Source organism: Odocoileus virginianus, chromosome 26 (genome assembly GCF_023699985.2).
Source record: "Odocoileus virginianus isolate 20LAN1187 ecotype Illinois chromosome 26, Ovbor_1.2, whole genome shotgun sequence".
Lineage (NCBI taxonomy): Eukaryota > Metazoa > Chordata > Mammalia > Artiodactyla > Cervidae > Odocoileus > Odocoileus virginianus.
Genome location: NC_069699.1, coordinates 9213239 through 9239516, shown reverse-complemented (window position 1 = coordinate 9239516; position 26278 = coordinate 9213239). Strand labels below are relative to the sequence as shown.

The 26278-nt window shown below is 42.5% G+C and overlaps 1 protein-coding gene across 4 annotated transcripts in view; it reads right to left on the bottom strand.

Annotated features, from left to right (window-relative positions):
* Nucleotides 1–26278, bottom strand: part of ITGA9 (integrin subunit alpha 9) — a 356853-nt gene that overhangs the window by 128310 nt on the left and 202265 nt on the right. For all 4 annotated transcript variants that reach the window (XR_011483592.1, XM_070455419.1, XM_070455417.1 and 1 more), the window contains exon 18: nt 3860–4010. Coding sequence is in view for 3 of the 4 variants with exons in the window: in XM_070455419.1 (XP_070311520.1) it covers nt 3860–4010 (151 nt within the window). In the remaining variant the exon portion in view is untranslated. The remainder of the gene's footprint in view (nt 1–3859; nt 4011–26278) is intronic.

Here is a 26278-nt window from a genome sequence, read left to right as displayed (position 1 = left end):
CCAGTCCCCTTCCAGGCTCGAAGCTGCCCCATCTCTCTGCCTGAGTTGTTTCTGGCCCCAGGAAAGGAAATGTGGCCCAGAGCCAGGGATGGCTGCAAAGGCTGGACAGACAGTTAATGCCTTTGGAGCGATTCTCCATGGACGAGAAACAGGAATTGGTAAATAAACCCTCCAGCAGCTTCCCTACCCCGCACAGCAATGATTCTGAGGGGTGTTCTAGAGTCTGTCTCTCAGAGGAGCTGGAGCAGGACAGAGCACGAACTGCCCACAGCACAACCTGCCCTTCTGTGCACACTTTCCCGTCTTGTCTCTTTTCATCAAAACGCATCACTCCTGCACTGTGCCCCGTACTCCCACCCATCTCATTCTCTAACCACCTGTACCACAGTCATCGCGTCCAGGTCTGCTCTGGGGGGGTCCAAACTAGAAGGGTTAGTAGACTTCACAAACTCTTATATATCCAAAGCTATCCTTGTTTTGCTTTCACCATGGAGGGCAAGCTGGCTGGGTATAGAAGTCTTCCTTCACTCTGGAACACAATCTAATTATTGATATTAATGTTACAAAAGCTGGAGAAAGAATGAGTTTCCTTGTTTTCTGTTAGGAACGGGTAGCATCATTTTTACACTGCGAAAACTGAAATGTGATGAAGCTGCATGTAAACATTAAACCATTTTTAACACTTTTGCCTGATGTCTGCAGCACCATTCACAAAAATGGGGATTCTTTCTTGCTGTCTACTCAGGTCTTCTATTCCAGTGATTCTGAAACCATCTCCATTTGCTGGTTCTCTGGCCTTGACCTTCCATATCTAGTCTTCACTGCCATCCTTCTCCACTGCTCTGTTCTTTTTCTCTAAATTCTCAGAGATCTCCTCACATACGCCCTCCACAACAATGAATCAGTTTCCCGTACTGCTAATTCTGCTCCTTTCTGATCATAACAAATATTTTAATTCTGTCATTGCCCTCTTGGTTTCATTATAATACTTCTTAATTCCACCCACAAACTTCTTTTTTTTTGCTTCTCTCTCAGCCCTTTCCATTTTCCTCTCAGTCCATTGTTCTACTATCTGATCATTTGCTGGGTTCACTTTTTTTTTTTCCTTGAATTTTACTAAGAAAACAGATGTTCTGTAAAATTTACTTTTGCTTTCTATTAATAGTCTTTTAAAAGGTATGCTTTCCCTCTGTTTCTGGAGTTACACTTCTCTTATTTAACATGTTAGGACCTTTATGCAGGGCCCATGCTGCTTCTGGTAGGTCTATCAGTGTGGGTGGGCCCCTTCCTGTCTCACTCACTATCCACCTACGTATTGTTAAAAACTTGCTCTGGGTGGAATGATGCCACTTATACTCCCCAATTGATTAACTGGGCAGTTGTGGCTGTCGTCACAGGAGGGGACTTGTTTCTCTATTGCTCCTTCTCCTGCACTGAAGGGCGTCTCACCCGTATGCTTTTCTAGCTGGCCCTGCCTCTGCAGCGTGCTACATGATATGATGTCTCTGTGCCTTGCCACCTTTCTTGGACTAATGCTCACCAGAGCCCAAAGAGCCCGATACCGTGCCAACTTTCTGCCAAATAGAAACCTGGTGTCCCCTGTGCCAAAGGTTTTAGAGGTCACTGGGACTCAGTGGCAAAGAGATAAAAATGTGTTCTCATTGGCCCTGTGATCAGCTCCAATAGCCAATGACACACCTGTGTCCTTCTCAGGTGCATCGTCCTTGACTGACCGAGTCCCCTTATCCAGGATGTCTCCCCAGTGGTTAATAATGATGATGGGGTGGAAACGGTGCTCCCCTTCCACTTCAAGGGGGACAGTTATGCTGATTAATTTATGCTCTAGGGCACCCTCCATCTCTTTTTACCCCACAGACAGACCAGGACTTGTTTGGGATTTTGTACCCTTCCTCAGACCTTTCTGCCCCATTCCGCTTCCCTCACTTCTTTTCTCCTGAGAACATTCCTTCAATAAATCAGGTATGCCCAGATTACATGCAGTAAGGAAGGAATGGGGAAATGTATGAAAAACCCATGTTGTATAGTAGGTGATCAATAAATACGACTTCCCATTCCCCAAATAATTATAAGATTAAGGATATAATCATTTGCTCATACTATTTGCTCTAAAAGATAGTCATCACAATATTATCCAAAAGGTAATAAAACTGAAACTAATCTAAATATCCAAAAGCATGAATTCACAGGCAATCCATACTATATCCTATGATAGAATATTATACAGTCTCCAAGCCAAAAAGAAAAACATGGTGAAGGGAAGTAAAGTAAGATGCAGGAGGCTACTTTGTTTACAAAACAATACCACGAAGTTCTATATACTAACAGTAAGGCCGGTTCTGAGCTTTCTAGAACAGAGATAATGAAGTTTAGTTGGTTATAAGGATGCCTCTGTCCACAGATACAAACAAGCTAAAATGCTCTGGAAAAGCAGAGCTATTCCTAATTCTGAGGCAGAGAGAGAGTTCTTCCATGGGCATGAGTGTGGGACAGTGATGACCCAGGCACCGGTTATCATAAAGATGGGTTCCACAGGCCTGGTCCCTCAGTGGGCCCCTCTCCCCCTACCCATCCTCCTTCCCCCCACAGAAAGATGGCATCATGGCACCTGATATTCTGTAAAAGAGATTCTGTCCACAGCCAAGTAACAGAACTCTATGGATACTCGGTTCCCTCTGGACTGAGATTAAATCAGGGACAATTTGGGGGGTTTAGAGGGGCTGCAAAGTATGCTTTTCTTGCATTCAATGCTTCTGTGGCCTCCACTATGCTAGAGCTCCAGAAGCTATGTAGCATTACAGAGTCTGAGATGATTTCTTGCAAAGTTCTTGGAATGCCATTCTAGATGTCTATATGCTTCAGCTGCCCTGTAAGCTGGGCAGGGTTGGCATGTCCTGGTCAAACTATTGCGCCTTCAGGATCTGTGCCTGGACAAAGGCTGCCCACAGCCCAAAGGTTGGCCTATGCTCACCTGTGGGTAGGGCCAAGGTTTACCTCAGAAAATGATTTTGGCTCCATTTCTACACAGACATCAAGGCACCGCAGTTCACTGCTGTGAACATGTTGAAAAGCTGCAAAAGTTCCCATCAGAAGAGCTGCCCCACAGGTAGATAACCTGTCTAACCACAGGCAGACCACCTCCATGGAAGGACGTCTGAGTCCAATCACTCCTCCTGTTTCCCTGTGGATGAGGTCTGTTACTCTTTCTTCCCCAAAGTGGTTCACTGAGGGGGATTATGGAACAGGAGAGAAAACCAGGTCCTCTTTCCTTTCTGAGTCACGCTATTTAAACATCATTCACATAAATTAAATTGCTCTTAAAAACTCACTCAATTCATGGAAATAATTTAATTTCCTCAATTCACTAAAATATTTCAGGAATAAATCAATACGCCAAAGCCGAGGCCAGTGTTCATGACCCTTGAATGGAAAACATCAAAGGCATCATTGGTGATAATGCATGTGATAAGCAGTGATTTGCTTTCATTTCTTATCTGGTCTTTCACAACTGCTGACCTAAAGCATGAATTCTGTAGAACATGCATGTGCCAGAGATGATGACTGTATCATCTCAGAGAAGGGGCCAGAATATAACTGTGTGGAGAGGATTTCACAAAATAGAAGGGATGGGAGGTAGTGTCAAATACTGATATGGCTCCAATGCACAGTGGGAATTGAGTTTCTTCTTTGGCTTTACCAACAATGCTTTCTAAGTCCAGGAGGAAATCATTCTAATAATTCCAAATGAGCCTCCACACAAAGGAACAGTATTTGCAAGATCACTGCATATTCCAGGCTATGATGAAAGTCAGCAAATGCACTAGACACAGGGCCTTCTTACCTTCTGCCACATGTTGATGAAGAAGAGCTCCCGAGAAACGTTGAATGACACGTTGGCATCATAGGCATCATCCCCAAGGTTAGAGATGGAGATATTTAGGGAGATATTCTTCACAGCCCCCAGAGCTAGATACGGGGTTTTCTCATCAACGCTAAAAGGAAAAATGAACAGCAATGAGTGCACTAAAACTTTCACTAATATATTAGAAACATGGAATGTAGCGGGTAGCTGAGAAAAGGGGAGGCAGGTGGGAGAAAGTGCTCTGGATCAGGACTACAAGTCCCAGGAACCCACTAATTAGCCATGTGTTCTGGGATACCCAGTCAGCCCCCAAGGGCCTCAGCTTCCACAGCTAAGCACTGGGAATTCTGTGGAGTGCAGCCTAACTCACCCACTAGGCCATCCTGCGGCTCATGTGAAATCTACTATATCCAACTTGGAAAATTATAACACATTTAATAACCTAACAACTTCCCTGGTGGCTGAGATGGTAAAGCATCTGCATACAATGCGGGAGACCTGGGTTCAATCCCTGGGTCAGGAAGATTCTCTGAAGAAGGAAATGGCAACCCACTCCAGTATTCTTGCCTGGAGAATCCCATGGACAGAGGAGCCTGGTAGGCCACAGTCCATTGGGTCACAATAACCTAATCATGGATTTTGGTTATAGGATAATTCACTTAAATACTTCTGAGCACCTACGACATGCCAATCACTACTTTATGTGCTAGAAAAATCAGTGAACAAAAGAGAGTTCTTGCCTTCCTGTAGCTTTAAGGAGACAAAAAAACATATATACAAAGAATAAAATATACAGGTCAGACTGTGGTAAGAGCAATGGAGAAAACTTACAAAGGGTAAGAAGGATAGAAGGCACCATAGTTGGAGGGGGAGTAGGGTGCAATTTTAAATAAGCTGGTCAGGGAAGCTTCACTGATGAGGTGACTGCTCAGTAGAAACCGGAAGGAAGAAAGATAGCAAGATGCACAGTATTTGGGAACTAGCAAAGGAGAAGTCATGCCTGGTATGTTCAAGGATGGCAAGGAGAATAGTGTGGCTGGAGAGGAATGAGTGAGGGGCAGAATGGGGAGGGGAATGGGCTTAGTGGTGAAGGGATGGAGTCATCACAAGGACCTTAGTTTGCCTCTGAGACAGGAGATCCTGCAGGGCTCTGAACAGGGGATGCTACGGTCTGACTTCCATATTTAAAGGCTCACACTGGCTGTGATGTACACGGTGAGTATACTCAGTCAGAGGGAAAAAGAGAGCCTGGTGAGAAGGTTCTTATAATAATTCAGGTGTAAGAAAATGGCAGCTCAGACCACGGGGATAGAAGCTGAGGTTATATTCTAGATGTTTCAAAAATTGTGCCAATATATTTTGCTCACAGATTGGAAGAAAGGTGTTCAGGAAAGAGAAGAGTCAAGGATGGCTGCAAGAACGTTAGATTCAACAACTAGAAGGAAAGAGGTGTCACTTATCCAGATGCAAAATACCAAAGGTATAGACGGTCAACAGAGAACATTCAAATGCCTACTGGATTTTTAAAAAGAGATGCTGAGATGGTTGGATATAAGGGTCTGGAGTGGAAGCAGGGGGTCAGGGCCAGAGATACGCATTTGGGGTGGATCAGAAGTGACCACTAGGGAATGCATGTAAATAGAGAAGGAGGGCTCACACTTACGAATTAAAGATGATGATAAGCCAGCAAAGGAGACAGAAAAAGAGTGAATAAGGAGACAGGAGAAAAACCAAGACAGGCAATCTCCAAGCAGCCACATGCTTCAAGAAAGGAATAATCAGTTTTGTCAAATGTGGCAAACTAACATGAAAAATTATAACTGACAATTGGAATTAGCCATCTGGAGGTCATCTTGATAAGGACTTTGTGATCTTGAACTTGTGTTCTTTGTGATAAGAACATTGAAGAACTTCTGAAGTGCAGTGTCAGGGATGAAAGCTTGACTGGAGTTGGTCTAAGAGAGTTAGGGGTAGAAGAAATGAAAACAGTGGGCATAGCCAGTTCTTTGGAGGAGTTTTTCAGTAAAGGAAAGCAGAGAAATAGGATGACAGCTGGTGGGGGAAATGGGCTCAAAGGAATTGCTTTTCTATTTTCAGAAAGGAATGAACATGGCATATTTACATGATACTGGGAAGGATCTACTAGACAGAGGGCAAGTAATGAAGATATGACAACACACAGTGGCTGGGTGACCTGGTGAACAAATAGAGGGGCTGGCCTCAGCTGACATGAAGTAAGAAAATGGGGCACATGGCCCAGATGCATCAGTAGAAGTGTGGTAGGAAGAAATGAAAGTTCCCCTGGGAATGCCTCTACTTTGCAGTGAAATAAAAGCAGAGTCCAAGACTGGGAAGGGAGAGGAGGAGGGAAGAATGTTTGAAGAGTGAGGAAATGGAGGGAAATGGCAGCCCAGGAGAGTTGTGGGATAAACAGACCATCAACGAGATGAGGATGATGGTGGTGAGGATGATGGTGGTGACAAGGATGAAGATGCACATGCGACTGACAATTATTAGGTGATATGAGCTTCAGACAAAAATCACCCTGGAGAACAGTCTTTGGCCAAACAGTTAGTAGCAGATGTGATGAAGTCTACAAGGGTTTGAGTGATGGAAGTGCGTGTGTGCATGCTAAGTTGCTTCAGTTGTGTCTGAGTTGTTGTGACCTTATGATGCAGCCCGCCAGTCTCTTCTGTCCATGGGATTTTCCAGGCAAGAATATTGGGGTGGGTAGCCATTGCCTTCTCCAAGGGATCTTCGAGAGCCCAGGAAATGGAACCCGCATCTCCTGCATTGGCAGGTGGGTTCTTTACCACCAGCACCACCTGAGAAACCCTGAATTATGGATAGTTGCTATTTTTGGCCACTCAGGACCCTGAAACCTTCCTGTTTGGAGGGAATCTCAAGACAGGTAGGAGAGGAAGATAAGCAGTAGCGGGGGCAGACGCTGCCTTTTCTCTCCTTTTGGTCATTCAAGTGTGGGCACTTAACCAAGGGCAGTCATGTAATCTAAGGGTAGCCAAGCGGCCTCAGTGTGGGTGGTGGATGCTGCCAACTGGGGCCATGAATTCTGACGGCTGCCCAAAGACACTAGGGCTCTCTGAGATCATCTAAGGCAGTTGCAGAGGAGTAGAGAGCCCAGAGTCGGCATCCTGGGCTAAGCCTTGCCTCCCCTTCCTGCCTAGGCTCTGAACCATATCCTTCCAACAAATTGCTTTTCCACGTAAATTAACATGTCCATTGCTGTTTGCAACCATTAATACAGCATGAAAGAGAAGAGAACTCTCCAAAATATCAGTAGGCTATAATACTTTGAAATATGGATTTTTGCAGGGGAGGAATCATCATTACCCATCTATGAAGAGAGGACCTCACTTTCCTGCATGCCTGGCATGTAAACAAGAATAACATGTGTAACAAGAGATCTAATGGCCTTGCTTTTGGAAGCAACAGCTCTGAGGAAACAAACAAGATGTGAAAAATTAACTTGGAGAAAAGCTTCAAATTCTTGAATGGCCTCCAACAAATGAAGACCTTAACCTCAAGTTATTGTGGCAATTATTTATTATTGTTGGCCATTTTCATTTGAAACAATTGATGGGTTATTTCTGTCCTCCTGTTTGCTTTTGTAAGATTAAAGGAGTAATGCTCAGGCCTTGAAGAGTTATGAGAGTGTTAGCCTCACTTTATCTCAAGAAGGAAATGCATAAGCACCCACAAGTAGCTGCAGAAAGTGTCCACTGTTTCCAAATGGAGTATTAAGCATACAGACAAGCCAGAAAAGCTGAGGACAATGGGGCAGGGGCTGCCTCCTCACACCAGTGTTGTTGCTCACGTGGTCAGGCTCCTACCCTCATGTATAAATGGCAAGGGATATCTAACCTTTTGCCAGCCCCTAAAGCCCAGGCCTTTGTCACTGAATCATGCAGCAAGGTCATTCCCAGGATTTCAAAGTTAAGTGATGCAAACATGGCTCTATGATTAAGGAAAGCCAGGGACCTTCCAGGGACGAAAGCAAACTCAGACGTTTTAACAAAAGAATCCTCAAAGCTGTTTTCACTCTTTCCCCACATCTCAAAATCCATGTACAAAACAGTACATCTCTGCTTCCAAAGCTATTCTTAGAAATGCAATGCAATGTAATTTGCCTGGTGCTGGGTATTTTCAAACAAGTTGTCCTGAAATCTACAACAGCATGAAAAGCTCCTGATGTCAGTTCCATTTTTAGAGATGAGGAAATCGAGATGCCGTGAGATAAGGTGGCCAAACTGCTGGGCTTAGAAATCAGTGCCTCCTGTCCGTCTCCACCACAGCCCACGTCCTCCAGCCCCTCTCGCTCCCCTGGGAAGTCCTTTTGGGTCTCCCTTCTGACTGAAATAAATCTCCCAATTAGGAGCTTCTTCAGTCCCAGGACTCCACCAGCTCTTCATTGTATTTCCCAAGGCTGGGTAGACATATTTATTTGTGGGCTAGTTGATTAAGGATGATCTCTTCCCCCAACTAGGATCTAGGCACCAGCAGGCAAGAACCTGTTTCTGGGTTTTCTTATCATTGAACCCCCAGGGATAAAATGGTGCCTAACTTAGTAGGTGCTCAACAAACTCTTGTTGAATGAATGAATGAATGGCATGGACAACATCCCACAAGAGACTGTCAGTTCAACCTTCACATTTACAGGTGAAGATGCTGAGAACCCCAAAAGGGAGCCCACTCTGATCAAGGTCACCTGGGCACAAAGGCACTGAGCTGGAACTAGTGCCAAACCGCCTTCGTCACAAAGGCTGTCTGAGCTATAGCTCTCATATAAACTCCACCTCAGTCAGAAAGGGCTTTGGCAAGAAATGTCTTTTAATGACATCTGAAAAAAACAAGATTCCGCAAAGACCAACCCCTCAGACAGGACTGCTGAAAGAATAAAATGGTGAGGCACAGTGTTTTTGTGCCAAACATTCCATGGGTACTTTCTGATTTGTTGAAGAACAATCTTTCGAATTTTCAAGGTATTTCAGTCCCTGACAAATTTTCCCATTAATTCTAATTTGCGTGCACAGTCTTTTAAGTGGGTCAGATTTCTATGTACACCAACAACTCATGTACTTTTATACAAAAATCATAATTAGCCATTAACATAAGGTACAAACTATACAGTTTCTATAATGCTTGTCTTCTTACAGCATGCATCTGAGCTATCTGAAAGGAGTATACAAGGCTGTATATTGTCACCCTGCTTATATAACTTATATGCAGAGTACATCATGTGAAATGACAGGCTGGATGAAGCACAAGCTGGAATCAAGATTGCCATGAGAAATATCAATAATATCAGATATGCAGATGACACCACCCTTAGGGTAGAAAGCAAAGAGCCTGAACTGAAGAGCCTCTTGATGAAAGTGAAAGAGAAGAGTGAAAAAGCTGGCTTAAAACTCAACATTCAGAAAACTAAGATCATGGCATCCAGTCCCATCGCTTCATGGCAAATAGATGGGCAAACAATAGAAACAGTGAGAGACTTAATTTGGGGGGGTTCCAAAATCACTGCAGATGGTGACTGCAGCCATGAAATTAAAAGACACTTGCTCCTTGGAAGAAAAGCTATGATCAACCTAGACAGCATATTAAAAAGCAGAGACATTACTTTGCCAACAATGGTCTGTCTAGTTAAAGCTATGGCTTTTCCAATAGTCATGTATGAATGTGAGAGTTGGACCATAAAGAAAGTAGAGTGCTGAAGAATTAATGCTTTTGAACTGTGGTGTTGGAGAAGGCTCTTGAGAGTCCCTTGGACTCCAAGGAGATCAAACCAGTCAATCCGAAAGGAAGTGAGTCCTGAATATTCATTGGAAGGACTGATGCTGAAGCTAAAGCTCCAATACTTTGGCCATCTGATGGGAAGAACTGACTCATTGGAAAAGGCCCTGATGTTGGGAAAGATTGAAGGCAGGAGGAGAAGGGGATGACAGAGGATGAGATGGCTGGATGGCATCACCAACTTGATGGACATGAGTTTGGGCAAGCTCCAGGACTTGGTGATGGACAGGGAAGCCTCGCATGCTTCAGTACATGGGGTCGCAAAGAGTCAGACACGACTAAGCAACTGAACTGAACTGAACAGCATACATACAGCCTGCTGGAAACATTTTGCTCATTTGTTATTAAAAAGAATAAGCATAACTGTCCTGATACATCTTACACTAGCTGTTTGTGAACATGCTAGGTTTACACTGAAGCTGAGCATTAATTCATTCAATACTTCAAGTGTCAGATGCTGCTACTGGCATCTTGGTGACCAGGTGGTACCTCAGGATCACTGTAGAACCTGTACTCTGAGCTTATCATCAGCATACATGAAAAGCACATACCATTCAAAATCCCCTACTGGGTAAATGCAATACATTGCCATTTCAAATCATTATATGCTGAAACACTAAAGGCCACTAAAGCAAATTCGTTCTTTTCTACCATCAAAGAAGCAGTTTTATGCAGACAATTTTTTGGTGAAGATTCTGAGGAAAGAAACGAAAGCAGCTGAATGGTTTTTGATAATTTTTTATTAGATCATTTTAGACTTTCCTTAAGTCTTAAACATAAAAACCATGATCTTATTTAAATAACTGTGGTTAAAATCTATCTTCCATAAAATATAATACTTTTATTTTTTTGTTTGAAGCTACTTTAAAAGGAGTCTGTTCAGTTCAATTCAGTCGCTCAGTCGTGTCCAGCTCTTTGCGACCCCATGAACCACAGCACGCCAGGCCTCCCTGTCCATCACCAATTGCCGGAGTCTACTCAAACTCATCTCCATTGAGTCAGTGATGCCATCCAACCATCTCATCCTCTGTTGTCCCCTTCTCCTCCTGCCTTCAATCTTTCCCATCACCAAGGTCTTTTCAAATGAGTTAGCTCTTCACATCAGGTGGCCAAAGTACTGGCATTTCAGCTTTAGTATCAGCCCTTCCAATGAACACTCAGGACTGATCTCCTTTAGGATGGACTGGCTGGATCTCCTTGCAGTCTAAGGGACTCTCAAGAGTCTTCTCCAACACCACAGTTCAAAAGCATTAATTCTTCGGCGCTCATATTTCTTTATAGTCCAACTCTCACATCCATACATGACCACTGGAAAAACCATAGCCTTGACTAGATGGACCTTTGTTGGCAAAGTAATGTCTCTGCTTTTTAATATGCTGTCTAGGTTGGTCATAACTTTCCTTCCAAGGAGTAAGCATCTTTTAATTTCATGGCTGCAATCACCATCTGCAGTGATTTTGGAACCCCCCAAAATAAAGTAAGCCACTGTTTCCACGGTTTCCCCACCTATTTGCCATGAAGTGATGGGACCGGATGCCATGATCTTAGTTTTCTGAATGTTGAGTTTTAAGCCAGCTTTTTCACTCTTCTCTTTCACTTTCATCAAGAGTCTCTTTAGTTCTTCTTCACTTTCTGCCATAAGGGTGGTGTCATCTGCATATCTGATATTATTGATATTTCTTCTGGCAATCTTGATTCTAGCTTGTGCTTCATCCAGCCTAGCATTTCTCATGATGTACTCTGCATATAAGTTAAGTAAGAAGGGTGACAATATATAACCTTGAAAAAAAACAAAAAGCAAACAAACAAACAAAATATATATATAACCTTGACATACTCCTTTTCTTATTTCGAACCAGTCTGTTGTTCCATGTCCAGTTCTAACTGTTGCTTCCTGACCTGCATACAGATTTCTCAAGAGGCAAGTCAGGTGGCTTGGTATTCCTATCTCTTTAAGAATTTTCCACAGTTTATTGTGATCCACACAGTCAAAGGCTTTGATGTAGTCAATAAAGCAGAAACAGATGTTTTTCTGGAACTCTCTTGCTTTCTCGATGATCTAGCGGATGTTGGCAACTTGATCTCTGGTTCCTCTGCCTTTTCTAAAACCACCTTGAATTTCTGGAAGTTCACAGTTGACGTATTGCTGCAGCCTGGCTTGGAGAATTATGACTTTACTAGTGTGTGAGATGAGTGCAATTGTTTGAGTGCAATTGTGCAGTAGTTTGAGCATTCTTTGGCATTGCCTTTCTTTGGGAAAAGGAGCCTGAGTAAAGTATACTAAGACACACTAATACAATTGAGTGTATTCCAATCAACTGTGTTTGAGTCTGCAAAACTTCTTGTTACACTGTTATCAGGACTGGTGTTATATTTGTGACCCACAGCTATATTTGATGATGACAACTATGATAACAGTGTGCTCGGCATGCTCCTAAACTGTGCCCAACTCTTTGCGACCCCATGGGCTGTAGCCCTCCAGGCTCCTCTGTCCACGGGATTTTTCAGACAAGAATATTGAAGTGGGTTGCCATTTCTTCCTCCAGGGGATTTTCCTGATCCAGGGATAGAACCCCTGTCTCCAGCATTGATGGGCAGATTCCTCACCACTGAGTCATCTGGAAACCCCTTCACAGGTAACTGCCTTGCTGTGATGAAGAGGCTTGTGTAATTCAAACAAGCTATGAGCCATGCCATGTAGGGCCACCCAAGACGGACGGGTCATAGTGGAGAGTTCTGACAAAACAAGATCCACTGTAGGAGGGAATGGAAACCACCCCAGTATACTTGCTGTGAGAACCTCATCAACTGTTTAAAAAGACAAAAAGATCTGACCCAGGACAGAAGGTTTCCAATATGCTACTGGGGAAGAATGGAGGAAAACTACTAAGAGCCCCAGAAAGAATGAAGCTGCTGGGCCAAAGCAGAATCAATGCTCAGCTGTGGATGTGTCTGGTGATAGAAATAAAATCTGATGTTGCAAAGTACTGCAAAGGAATCTGGAACGTTAGGTCCATGAATCAAGGTAAATTGAACATGTTCAAGCAGGAGATGCTTAAGAATAAACATTGACATCTTAGGAATCGGTGAACTAAAATGGACAGGAATGGGCAAATTTAATTCAGATGACCATTATATCTACTACTGTGGGCAAGAATCCCATAGAAGAAATGGAGTAGCCCTCATAATCAACAAAACAGTCCAAAATGCTATACTTGGGTGCAACCTCAAAAACGACAGAATGCTCCTGGTTCACTTCCAAGGCAAGTCATTCAACATCACAGTAATCCAAGTCTGTGGCCCTACCACCAGCACCAAAGAAGTTGAAGTTGATCAGTTCTATGAAGACCTAGAAGACCTCCTAGAACTAACACTAAAGAAATATGTTCTATTCATCACTGGGAATTGGAATTCAAAGGCAGGAAGTCAAGAGGTACCTGGAGTAACAGGTAAGTTTGGCCTTGGAGTACAAAATGAAGCAGAGCAAAGGCTACCTGAACTCTGCCAGGAGAATGCACTGGTCATAGCAAGCTCCCTTTTTCAACAACACATAAGACTACTTTACACATGGCCATCACCAAATGGTCAATACCCAAATCAAATTGACTACATTCTTTGTAGCCAAAGATGGAGAAGCTGTATACAGTCATCAAAAACAAGACCCGGAGCTGACTGTGGCTCAGATAACCAGTTTCTCATAGCAAAATCTGGGCTTAAAATAAAGAAAGTGGGGAAAACCACTAGGCCATCCAGGTGGGACTTAAATCCCCTATGAATATGCAGCAGAGGTGATGAACAGATTAGATTAGATCTAGGGATTAGATCTAGATAACAGTGTGCCTGAAGAGCTATGGACAGACTTCGGTGATATTGTACAGAAGGCATCGAACAAAACCATCCCAAAGAAAAAGAAAAGCAAGAAGGCAAACTGGTTTTCTGAGGAGGCTTTACAAATAGCTGAAGAAAAAAAGAGAAGCAAAAAGCAAGGAAGAAAGGGAAAGGTACACCCAAATAAACGCAGAGTTCCGAAGAATAGCAAGGAGAGACAAGAAGGCCTTCTTCAATGAGTAATGCTTAAAAATAGAGCAAAACAACAGGAGGGGAAAGACTAGAAATCTCTTCAGGAAAACTGGAAATATCAAGGGAATATTTTGCCCAAAGATGGACATTATAAAGGACAGAAAAGTTAGAGACCTAGTAGAAGCTGAAGCAATCAAGAAGAGATGGGAAGAATACATGGAAGAACTGTACAAAAAAGATCTTAATAAACCTGATAACCACGATGTTGTGGTCAGTCACCAACAGCCTGACATTCTGGAGTGTGAAGTCAGGTGGGCCTTAGGAAGCACTGCTGTCAACAAAGCTAGTGGATGTAATGGAATTCCAGTAGAGCTATTCAAAACTCTAAAAGATGATGCTATCAAAGTGTTGCACTCAATATGTCAGCAAATCTGGAGGACACAGCAGTGGCCACAGGACTGGAAAATGTCGATCCTCATCCCAATTCCCAAAAAGAGAGTACTAAAAAATTTTCAAACCACCGGACAATTGCACTCATCTCCCATGATAATAAGGTCATGCTTAAAATCTTGCATGCTAGGCTTCAGTATTATGTGAACCAAGAACTTCCAGATAGCCAAGCTGGGTTTTAGAAAAGGCAGAGGAACCAGAAATCAAATTGCCGACATTTGTAGGATCACAGAGAAAGCAAGGGAATTCCAGAAAAACATATAATATCTCTGTTTCATCGACTATGCTAAAGCCTTTGACTGTGTAGATCATAACAAACTGGGGAAAGCTCTTAAAGAGATGGGAATACCAGACCATCTTACCTGTCTCCTGAGAAACCTGTATGTGGGTCAAGAAGCAACAGTTAGAACCCTATATGTAACAACTGATTGGTTCAAGATTGAGAAAAGGATACAACAGGGCTGTCTGTTGTCACCCTGTTTATTTAACTTATATGCTGAGCACATCATGAGAAATGCCAGGCTGGATGAGTTATAAACTGGGATTAAGACAGGTGGGAGAAATATCAACAATCTCAGATATGCAGATGATACCACTCTAATGGCAGAAAGCAAAGAGGAACTAAAGAACTAAGATGAAGGTAAAGAAGGAGACTGAAAAATCTGGCTTGAAACTAAATATTAAAAAAAAACAACAATAACTAAGATAATGGCATCAAGCCCCATTACTTCATGGTAAATAGAAGGGGAAAAAGTGGAAGCAGTGACAGATTTCCTCTTCTTGGGCTCTAAAATCACTGTGGATGGTGACTGCAGCCATGAAATCAGAAGATGATTGCTTCTTGGCAGGAAAGCAAACAAGTGTGTTGAAAAGCAGAGAGTGACATCACCCTGCCAAGAAAGGTCCATATAGTCAAGGCTATGGTCTTCCCAGGGGTCATGTATAGTTGTGAGAGCTGGACCATAAAGAAAGCAGAGTACCAAAGAATTGATGACTCCTGAGAGTCCCTTGGACAGCAAGGAGATCAAACCAGTCAATCTTAGGGGAAATCAACCCTGAATACTCATTGGAAGGACTGATGCTGAAGCTGAAGCTCCAGTATTTTGGTCACCCGATACAAACAGCCAACCCACTGGAAAAGTCCCTGATGCTGGGAAAGACTGAGCGCAGAGGGAGAAGAGGGAGTCAGAGGATGAGATGGCTGGACAGTATCACCAATGCAATAGACATGAACTTGGGCAAACTCCAGAGGGACAGGGAGGCCTGGCATGCAGCAGTCCATGCGGTGGCAAAGAGTCAGACACAACTGGGCAATTGAACAACAACAACATCTGCAAAGCCCAGGACAGTAGTGTAGGGCAGTCAAATCCATCTATTCTTCCTTCCCTGCCTTCCTCCTTCCATCCTCCAGTCTATCCTCCCCTCCTTCCTCTTTCTAATCATTTATCTAGTCATCACTATTTAAAATTACCTGCTCAACTGAGGCACCATGGATACAAATTCCATCCCTCAGGAAGTTCTCAGTCCAGTGGAGGAAACAAACATGTGAGATACAAGTTGATGTCAGTGTGTGCTAAGAGATAAGGAAACATCCTTATGAGATCCTTTATGTGATGAGAGTACAAAGAAGGGATTCTGCAGGGACAGTGAGATTAGGAGAGGGCCATGGGGGATATTAGGCAACGTATTATCAAGGAAGTGAACCATGAATCCTACAATTAATGGGATGATGGCCCTGTCAGCAAAAATGTGGCTGACTGACTATTCACACACATACACGCACACACTCTAGTTCTTCCATTCATGGAAATCATATTAAAAAGGACACAGTGAAGCAGAACATATTCTCCCATAGGAGAAATGTCAAAATTGGGGCTGCATTCCTGAGTAAGGATTCAGCATCCAACAAATCACAGATATCCTCAACAATGTGCCATAAAAGCAATGACATGAATTATAGCCACCGCAATTTAAATCATAAACAATGGTGCCTATTCTTAAAAATGAGCAGATATCATAAAATCAGAAATGGAATTCGACAGCTGAATGAGAACTCATTTGAGTTATCATTTTGCAGAAAAAGGCCAGAATTAGCCACTTTCCTGCGGGCACACAGCAGACAGTGCCAGAGCCAGGCAGCCATCCTAATTTCTGGTCCAGCGATCCTCCTTCTATGCCCATTACTCCTGAAGTACAAAAAAAAAAAAAAAAATACAACTAAATGGTATAAAATCTACATAAAACTTATTTGAGTATAAGATGAGAAATGAAATTGTAGTTGCCTTCTTACCATTTTCAATATTTAGAACACTGAGAAATGTCATCTCTTTACGAAAGCTATTGGGGGTGCTTATTTTCCTCTTGACAATTTTCCTTGAAATTGGTGGAGGCAATTAGGATTATTCCAGATGCCTTCAGCAGCTCTGTTGGGCAATCTCTTTCTTGGCACTTTGTTGACAACTATCAGAGCCTTTTAACAATTAGTGCTTAAAATTACAAACATTAAAAAAAAAACAACTATAAAACCACAGTTGCTCATCTGAAGTCTTCCTATGAGAAATATGAACACAAAGCACCAAATAAACTGAGTATTATGTGAAGGAGCTGCACCATGAAGTGGATGAGAGAAGTCATGCCAAAGGAACAGGTGCTGGATAAGATGCACGAGAAATACAAAGTGAAAAAATCACTGGAGACTGAAGTTATCATCAGAAGTTCCGTATGAGATGTAGAAATGAGTCACATCTTACAAGGATAAGGGGCATGAGGGGTGGATAAAAAGGAAGGACATTCCAGGCAGAGAGAAAAAAAAACAACAACAACAGATATAGGGATAGAAATGACTCAGAAATAATATGAAAAGAGGCAGGACATTCTTAGCAAAATGATGGCTAGAAGGCAAATAGAATATGTAGGATGTGCCCAGATCCCCATGGGCCTTGAATGTCAGAGTTCTGAGTTTATCTTTGTAGGCCAGTAAACTTTACAGTCATCTTGGGTCACTAACACCAAGTGTGTTGCAAGTCATTTGGTAATATATAATAAGGCATCAAAGTGAAGGTATTGCGAAACCTAGTAGGCTACGGGTGGTTCTGCTCCTGTTCCTAGGGGCCTTTTCACTACAGCCTCCAAGGCTGCAATCCTATTTGCTACCATCCCCATCTTTTACTGGAGGACTTTTTTTGCTGCAGGTCAGTTAAGTGCCTAAGAATTAAGCCACTGATATTCTCTGTAGCAGTCCTCAACTAATGACTGAAGGGAACTGGCATGTAATTACCCCAGCTTCCTTGTCGAGTGAGTGGGTCAACCCTGAAGTACAAGTTCCAGATCTGTGCTGTCAGATACTATAGCTACAGGACACATGGACCTTTTGAGCACTGACCATGTGGCAGATCTGAGTTAGTGTAAAAGACACATCAGATTCCAAAGACTCGGTGCAATAAAACAAACAAGGATTTAAAAATCTCAATCGTTGCTTTTGCATTAATGATACATTTAAGTGATTTTTGATATACTAAATAAAATCTGTCACATAAGGTTCCACTTTAATTTTTCAATGTTGACTACCAGAAAGCAGTCAGAAAGTTTAAACTCGCCTATGTGGCTTACATTATATTTCTATCCACCAGAACTGTTCTAGCCTCTCAGTAAATTCTACATATTTTATTTTTAATATATTGCTGATTTGTGACTAGTTTTCAGTGGTACAGTTTTGCTCATATGAAGCAGAGGTCTACGATAAGTAAACTGGGGTAAAAATAAAATTGAGTACTTAAAGACAAAAAATTGATAATATTTAGCTTCCTGAAACTCACTCGGTTGTAAAAGGCTATAATAAATATTGTAAAATATATTTTTTTTTAAAAAAGGAAAGGCATCCCACATATGTACTTTTCTTTCTTAGAAAGTAATTTTGAGTTTTACCAAAATCTGATGCCCCAAGTTGTGCATTGGGCAGGTGAACCTCATGGGTTACATGTGACATGGTAGGAGAAAGGGAGTAAGCCACACAGATCTAGGCCATAAGGAATGCCTTGAATTGTCCCATCTGTGCAGTGAAGGAAGAATTTATATGCGGACTCCAGTTATTGGTTGATGGCTGATGTGGGAGAGAGAGGACATCTATTCCAGCACCTCTGGCCCACTACCCAGTGGGCAGAGCAGGCAGACACCAGGACAGCACACAAGAGTAAAGAGATTTGACATCACTGACAGTGCCTGCTGATGGGGACCCTACACCAACTTTACGACCCAGTGAATGAGGCCTTGAGGTCTGTTGCTGGCAGGTCACATCAGCTAATCCTGTTATCTTTGACCATCTGGAAGGGGCTCAAGGCTGTGGAGAAACCTCTCTCCAACCCTTGTGATCCACATTCTGTTCACTTGCCTCCCTGTGCAACTGTCACAAGGATCCAACTCAGATGCTATAGTCTCCATTTCTTCCCACGGATCTAGGAAACATAGGTATGGGTGACTGAATACACCCCTTACCCAGAGCTGACTACCAATGGGTTGCACCAAGGGTGCTGTTCTGGTTGTCTATGACTGGAAATTGCTCTTAAAAGTAGACTAGTCTGCTGTACCAGCCCTAATCTAGTGCACCTTAAGACAGACAGCATGCCACCCTTGCTGAATCTGAGGGTGGTATCTGAATTTCTGAGTTTCCTCAGTGCAATTCACTTTGAGAAGAATGACTAGGGACCAATATGAGAAAATACAGATGGCAGCAAACACAAGTTTATGAGCCCAGTTCTGCAAGGCATGCACTCGGTAACACTGTCCTTAGCTTCCCAACCCAGGAACACAGTTGCCAATACCTCCAAGTTGCAAGTGTTGACACCACTTTGTCCGAGAATGTCATCATGGCTATTAGTCTTCAGCCTCTGTTCACCCCACAGGCTGAGCGCTTTTATAGTTAAGCCTACTGCTGTACATGAGAGCTGGCCCAACACCCCTGAGAGTCTTCATTACAGAAGCATTTGCATTCAAAGAGCCAGACTGGAGGCTTCTCCTTGTGACACAGGCAACTCCTTAGCAATCTAAACTAAACCATATAAAAACTCATTTTCAAAATACCAACATTTTTATATCTTCAAAGAACAAAGCTGCCAACACCAACCTTTAGAATTAAGATGCTAGTGGAAATGCCCTCACCACATTCTGTACACACAGAGGATTATGAAGAATAAGCTATGTCCTGGGGAGTAAATGACAAAAACTTCTCCAAGAGAGATGCAATAACACACCCATGTTTATAAGATCAAAGTTTAGAGACTCATGGTCTTTTAAAGATGAAATGGACTCCAGAATTGATTATATAGCTATCTCCTCCCTATTTTGCAGACAAAGACAATGAGTACAAAATAATGTGAGTGGCTTAAGAACTTATTGCATGACTTGTGTGGTAGTATCAATTTACCTAGTGGCCATGCCAGGATTCAAACCCACTGCACCAGTATATGTCTAGCTTAGAAAACAGAGTCCGTGTCAGGTAGTTCTCTGGAAGGGATTAAAATGAGGACTTGGGTACAAAGGTGCTAGAAGAGCCAAAAGAGAAAACAAGGGGAGATGAGGAAAACAAGAGATTAAAAGCAACTATTAGAAGATAGAGGGTCAGTGGGTGGAGGCTGTGACCAGAGCTGGGACTGCCAGAAGGGGATGAGACCACAGATGGGTCACAGGTATTGCCAGAGATACTGCATGAAGTGGGTGGGGTTGGGGAGAAATACCTTGACTTTTCTCCTTCTTTCTCCCTCTAACCTCTCACCCAGTGCTCTCACTGGCCAAATTTAACAGTATGTTTGCTGGCAAAGGAGCCTGGGACATGTAGTTTTCCAGAGTTAGGCGCCCTAGGAGCAGAGCAAAGAAAGGTGGTGAATGGGTTAATGCATTATGGTTTTAGACTCTTAGTCCCTTACTCTTGGCTTGTAACAAGCTGGGGAAGCTATCCTTTCCTCAGTTCTCTCATGGTGGATTCTGGACAAGGAACACTTGAGTTCCAGCAAGGGACTACAAAGCATTCAGTCAAAAGTCCCTTTCCTACAGGGATGGAATTGTTTTTGTCTTGATGGCTTATTTTAGTTATTTACTTTCTTTGCTATTTAGTTTAATTAGTTTTACTGCCTATTCCAGCACCTCTCACTGAAACATGAAAGTATAAATCCAAATATCAATTGTCACTGTCATGAAAAATCATTAAAGTTTCCTGATTTTGAAGGTTATAGCTATTGTGGCAAGAATTTAGGAATTTATTTTATTAACCAAGACCATGAATAAAGATATCACTTCTTTTTTTTTTTTTTTTTTCGTAAAAACATTCTTTTGGTTAAAAAAAAAAAAAATCACCAAGAAACACCCAAAAAAGATACTACCTAAAAGACACAGTTTTGACTAGATTTAAGAAATCAAATCTAATCTTGTTTTATATTTTAATATACTCTTGAATAATAAGAGCTGTTACTTATGCCCAATTATTTGTCTTGTCCTGTGGTTATCCTACAGCTGGCCCCACATAAGCCCAGGGTGTGGGCAACCTCCTGTGGTTTGCAGCCTCACCCAGGAATCACCTGCTTCAACTGATTTGGTGATCCTCATACTGACCACCTCAGGATTCCCTTAGGGATCCTGCAACATGTTGTTTCACTGTGTCCAAAACTTAGTGCCACATCTGGGACCCACCTGCTTCTCAGGCATGCCCAATCCACACACCTCTGCCACCACTCAGCTTCTCCTCCTGACCTTGGTTTCCCTGGATACATACCCCAGTCATCTGGGCCAGGCTTCAGCTGAATCCCTGGGTCACTTACACAGCTTGTTCCAGACCTCCAAGTAGCATCTATCTGGGCATTTGTCTCCTTTCAAATACTCTTTAAGAGTCCTTTGGATTAACGACCTAAATGTATGACCAGAAACTATAAAAACTCTTAGAGGAAAACAAAGGCAGAACACTCGATGACATAAATTAAAGCAAGATCCTCTATGACCCACCTCCTAAGTAATGGAAATAAAAACAAAAGTAAACAAGTGGGACCTGGCTAAACTTAAAAGCTTTTGCACAGCAAAGGAAACTATAAGCAAGGTGAAAAGACACCTCTCGAAATGGGAGAAAATAAAAGCAAATGAAACAACTGACAAAGGATTAATTTCTAAAATATACAAGCAACTCATGTAATTCAATGCCAGAAAAACAAACAGCCCAATCAAAAAGTAGGAAAAAGACTTAAACAGACATTTCTCCAAAGAAGACATCCAGATAGCTAACAAAGACATGAAAAGATGCTCAACATCACTCATTATTAGAGTAATGCAAATCAAAACTACAATGAGATATCACCTCACACCAGTCAGAATGGCCATCATCAAAAAGTCTACAAACAATAAATGCTGGAGAGGGTGTGGAGAAAAGGAACACTCACGCGCTGTTGGTGGGAATGTAAATTGATACAGCCACTATGGAAGATGGCACGGAGATTCCTTAAGAAACTAGGAATAAAACTACCATATGACCCAGCAATCCCACTCCTAGGCATATACCCTGAAGAAACCAAAACTGAAAAAGACACATGTATCCCACTGTTCATTGCAGCACTACTTACAATAGCTAGAACATGGAAGCAACCTAGATGTCCATCGACAGATGAATGGATAAAGAAGTTGTGGTACATATACACAATGGAATATTACTCAGCCATAAAAAGGAATGCATTTGAGTCAGTTCTGATGAGGTGGATGAACCTAGAATCTATTATACAGAGTGAAGTGAGTCAGAAAGAGAAAGATAAATATCGTATTCTAATGCATATACATGGAACCTAGAAAAATGGTACTGAAGAATTTATTTACAGGGCAGCAGTAGAGAAAGACATAGAGTATAGACTTATGGACACGGGGAGAGGAGAGGAGAGGGTGAGCTGTGTGGAAAGAGTAACATGGAAACGTCTATTACCACATGTAAAACAGATAGCCAACAGGAATTTGCTGTATGTCTCAGGAAACTCAAACAGGGGCTCTGTATCAATCGAGAGGGGTGGGATGGGGAGGGAGATGGGAGGGAGATTCAAAAGGGAGGGGATATATGTATACCTATGGCTGACTCATGTTGAGGTTTGACAGGAAACAACAAAATTCTGTAAAGCAATTATCCTTCAATAAAAAAAAATTAATTAAAAAAAAAACCAACTTGGACTGTAAGGATATCAAACCAGCCAACCCTAAGGAAATCAAGCCTGAATGTTCACTGGAAGGACTGTTGCTGAAGCTCTAATACTTTGGCCATTTGATGCAAAGAGCTGACTCATTGAAAAAAATCCCTGATGCTGGGAAAGAGATGCAGGAGGAGAATGGGGCAGCAGAGGATGAGATGGCTAGATATCATCCCTGACTCAATGGACATGAATTTGAACAAAATCCAGGAGACACAGAGGACAAAAGAGCCTGGTGTGCTGCAGTCCGTGGGGTCACAAAGAGTTGGCGATGACTTACCGACTAAACAATAACAACAAAGCTTTTGCTTTAAATCCATAATTTTAAGAAGCTTTAATATTTATATTGCTTGTGTCCTCAAAATCTGCATAAACAAAAAAAACCTGCATAAACCAATAATAACATTCTGTTAAAAAGAATATGCTATTTCTATGGGTATAGGTTGTAACATTCTCCAACAGTGGGCTACTATGCATAGACTTTGAGATGTGCTTCACGTCTTGCCATGCTTTTAAATCCCTTCTAATCATGCAAAAGAGGCCCACATGGCTATTAACTCCAGAGATCACGGGGCACCTCTGTAAGGCATGTCAACTAAAGCTTACAGTGGGTCAGGGAAATGACTCCTGGGAGTAAATTTCTGCTTTGAAAACCATTTATATGAAACCAGAAATATCTGTATCTCCCGCATACATACCCCCTTAGGATGGTTTTATGCTCATTAAAGTAAGTGAAAAGTATTTTCAAGGTGAGTAAAGCTAAATCAGTGGTTTCCCTAGCAACATTCAGATCATCCATGTAAATACATGTTACTTTAAAAAATAAATAATATGTCTATGTCCTCACTGACTTTGCTAGCTAGCATCAATGTGGCCTCAACTTTGGCTCATTCAATAACTCATTTAGCTATAGAATCAGTATTTGCTTCAAAGGCTACTTTCTTACTAACGAGGCAAACATGAGAAGCCCAAGGGCCCGCCTTGTCCCTTCAAGCAGCTTAGGTTCCCTCCTCCTGCCCCATCTGCTTAACTGTGAAAAGAACTGCTGGTTCCCAGCGAACAGAGGAATTCAAATCCTCATCAGCCTTGACTTGAGGAGTAGTTTCCGGAATCACTAAATCTTATGACATCTGGAACAAATCAGGTTCACTCACTGTAACAACTGGATTAAAGACAAAGAATACTTTGGGGGGCAGAGGAATTCCCCAAATTTGCGGGCTGCCCAGAGGTCTGATGTCATGGTGGGGATGGTGTGTGGTGATGGATGACCTGACCAGCAGTGGCCCGGTGCCACCCTGCGCCACACACGCCGCCCATCAAACCCGGCCACCACACATTCGAAATGCAAACAGCGGACCTACATTTCACGGTCGCTGGCAGGCCAGACAACTCAAGACAGCCCAAGTCAGCAGGGCTACTGTAGTCCCTGCATGAATAATTCTTAATGGCCATCATTTTCCCCGGTTTCTGGCTCAAGGACCAAATAGAGGATATAAACGGTCACAGACAATAAAGCGTATTGAAATTACAGGCCTACTTGCATTTGGAACCTTCTTCCTGTGAGGCGAGCAGTCTCAGGGACCAGAGGAAAGTGGCTCTTTCCACCTGGGTCCCCAAAGGTAGAAACAAGAATAGACACATCAGGTGCAGCACTTTGAACAACCGCAAATGCCCACGTGTCCCTAGAGTGGCTGCCACATGCACCACGATGCCCAGGTTTTCTGCTTTGGACCTGAAGTGTTGGTTTTCTAGAGCTCACCTAAGCTGTAAGAGATAGTCAGCTGTGTCTTTAACAAACTCAAACAAGGAATGAATGTTTACTTCATCACCAGGGTATGGCAGATGCTGGGAGATACCAGGTCAGGCAAACACTTTCTCCAGTGGCATCTAAGTTCGGTCTCACATTTAAAAAAAAAAACAGAAAAAAACAGAAAAATGCAACATGACACCAGCCTTATAATAAAGTCTCAGTCCTGGATATTATAATAAAAATCTTTTGTCTATTCCAGGAAGCAGAGCAAAATGTTTATTTCTCCAACATGTATCTTTCCCCCAAATCAGGGAAAACTTCTAGAATTGGGGTTTTTAAACTGTTTTTGTGTCACCAGATACTCTTGGCAGTCTAGTGAATTGAACAGACCCCTTCTCAAAATGTTTTTAAATGCATAAAATGAAAAAGAGAGTTACAAAGAAACCAGCTATATAAAAATGCAGTGATAATTTTGTTAAAAATATGTGGTTTATGAATAATTATTCTTTTAAGATAACACTGAATAATAAGGTTTGGGGTGGATCATACTGCTTCCATAACTTTAACATGGGGATGAATGTGAATGATACATTGAAATATCTTCAACACTGAAACTTGATGTAAAAACATCAGTGATTTTTATATGTGACAGCCACAGAATTTCCTGTTAATATTACTCTGCTTTGTTGTCTACATCCATAATTGACTATGATGCTAAACTTCACCATGATGCTAAATTTTTCTCTGGAGTTAGTGAAAGTTAAATTGTGACTGTTTTCCTATCTAAGTTCACAGACCCCATTGAATTCCACGCACAGACCACCAGGGGTTTGGACCAGGTTAGGAACCTCCATCCTATGGCAGGTGAGAGGGAGGGCCTGACTCAGTGCTGCGGAGCCACCAGTGACGATGACAGGTCAGGTGGAGGAAGGGATGGACAGCATGCTCAGCCTCTGATGCAGGGAGGAAAAGAAGTGCATTTCCAAAAGGTGTAGGATAAGAGATTTGTAACTGCTGTTGGTTTCCTTCACCTTAATCCTTCTGTCCTGGGACTAACCATGAGCCATTTTTAAAACCGACGAACCTGGGGAGGCTGCACAGAGAGGTACCTAAATGAGAATTTTCTCCTTCTTGGTTCAGGAAGTTAAATAGATTGTGTTCTCTCACACAACTGATAATTTTCTCCCAGAAAAAAAAAATGAAAACTTTAAAAAAAACTTTTTTTTCCCCTTGAAGGAATACAATTGTGGACTGAAACAATAGCATTCACCTCTTGTTCAAATCTCATTATCACAGAAAACATTATTAAAAAAGAGCCAGTGCTCCTAGGTGAAAAGGCTGCTCACACCACCTGAATATCATGCATCTTTCATGCCCTGAGGACTGTATCTGCCCTTGGCTCCCACTGGGAGGGTATTTTGCAGTGAAAGCCATCTCTCACAGGGGCCCCTCTCCTTTATCCCAGTGTCTGAATACTTCTCTTTAAAAACAAAGTCCTGGGGAAGAAACAACCAGAAGTAATCCTAAAAGACACAAAGTCCCACTCACCCCCTGCGGGGACCTTCTATCCATCACCCCACAGGCTAGGTTTTTAAAAATTCAGAAACCCTCCAATTCCAAGAAGGCAGATAAAAGCAACTGTTTTCCCCTGCTCATATCTGATAAACATTGAATTTGGCTTCCTTTTGAAACCCACAGTTCTGAAAAGGATTCAGACTTCTTGGCCAGGAGATCTAAGAAGAAACAAACTGTGAGGTGTGAGTTCTCCAGCATCTTAGGTGGGGTTCTCTGGCAGCAAGAATTCAGGTAGTTGAGGAGGATGCCACAGGAAGCAGGTGCTCTTGGGTAGAGTCTGGCCATGACCCTTATTCACAGGGGGCTCTGGAGCACAAAACACAGCCTAGAAACACCAGTACTTGAGGCAAGAGGCTGGCTTTTTGTACCCTAAATCAGCCAGTCAATGGCTAGGGTTACCCAGGGTGGGTGTAAACTCCCAGGCAAGGTGACTCCCATGAAGCAAGGGCCCTTCTCCAGATCAGAGGAGGGGCAGCTGTGAGCCCTTGGCAGCCAACACTTAATGGCAGCTGCGAACAGGGCACCTACACTCTTAAAGGGATTTGGGACAGGCTTTCCCCAGCCTTGTCATTTTTGGGTCAAGATAACCTG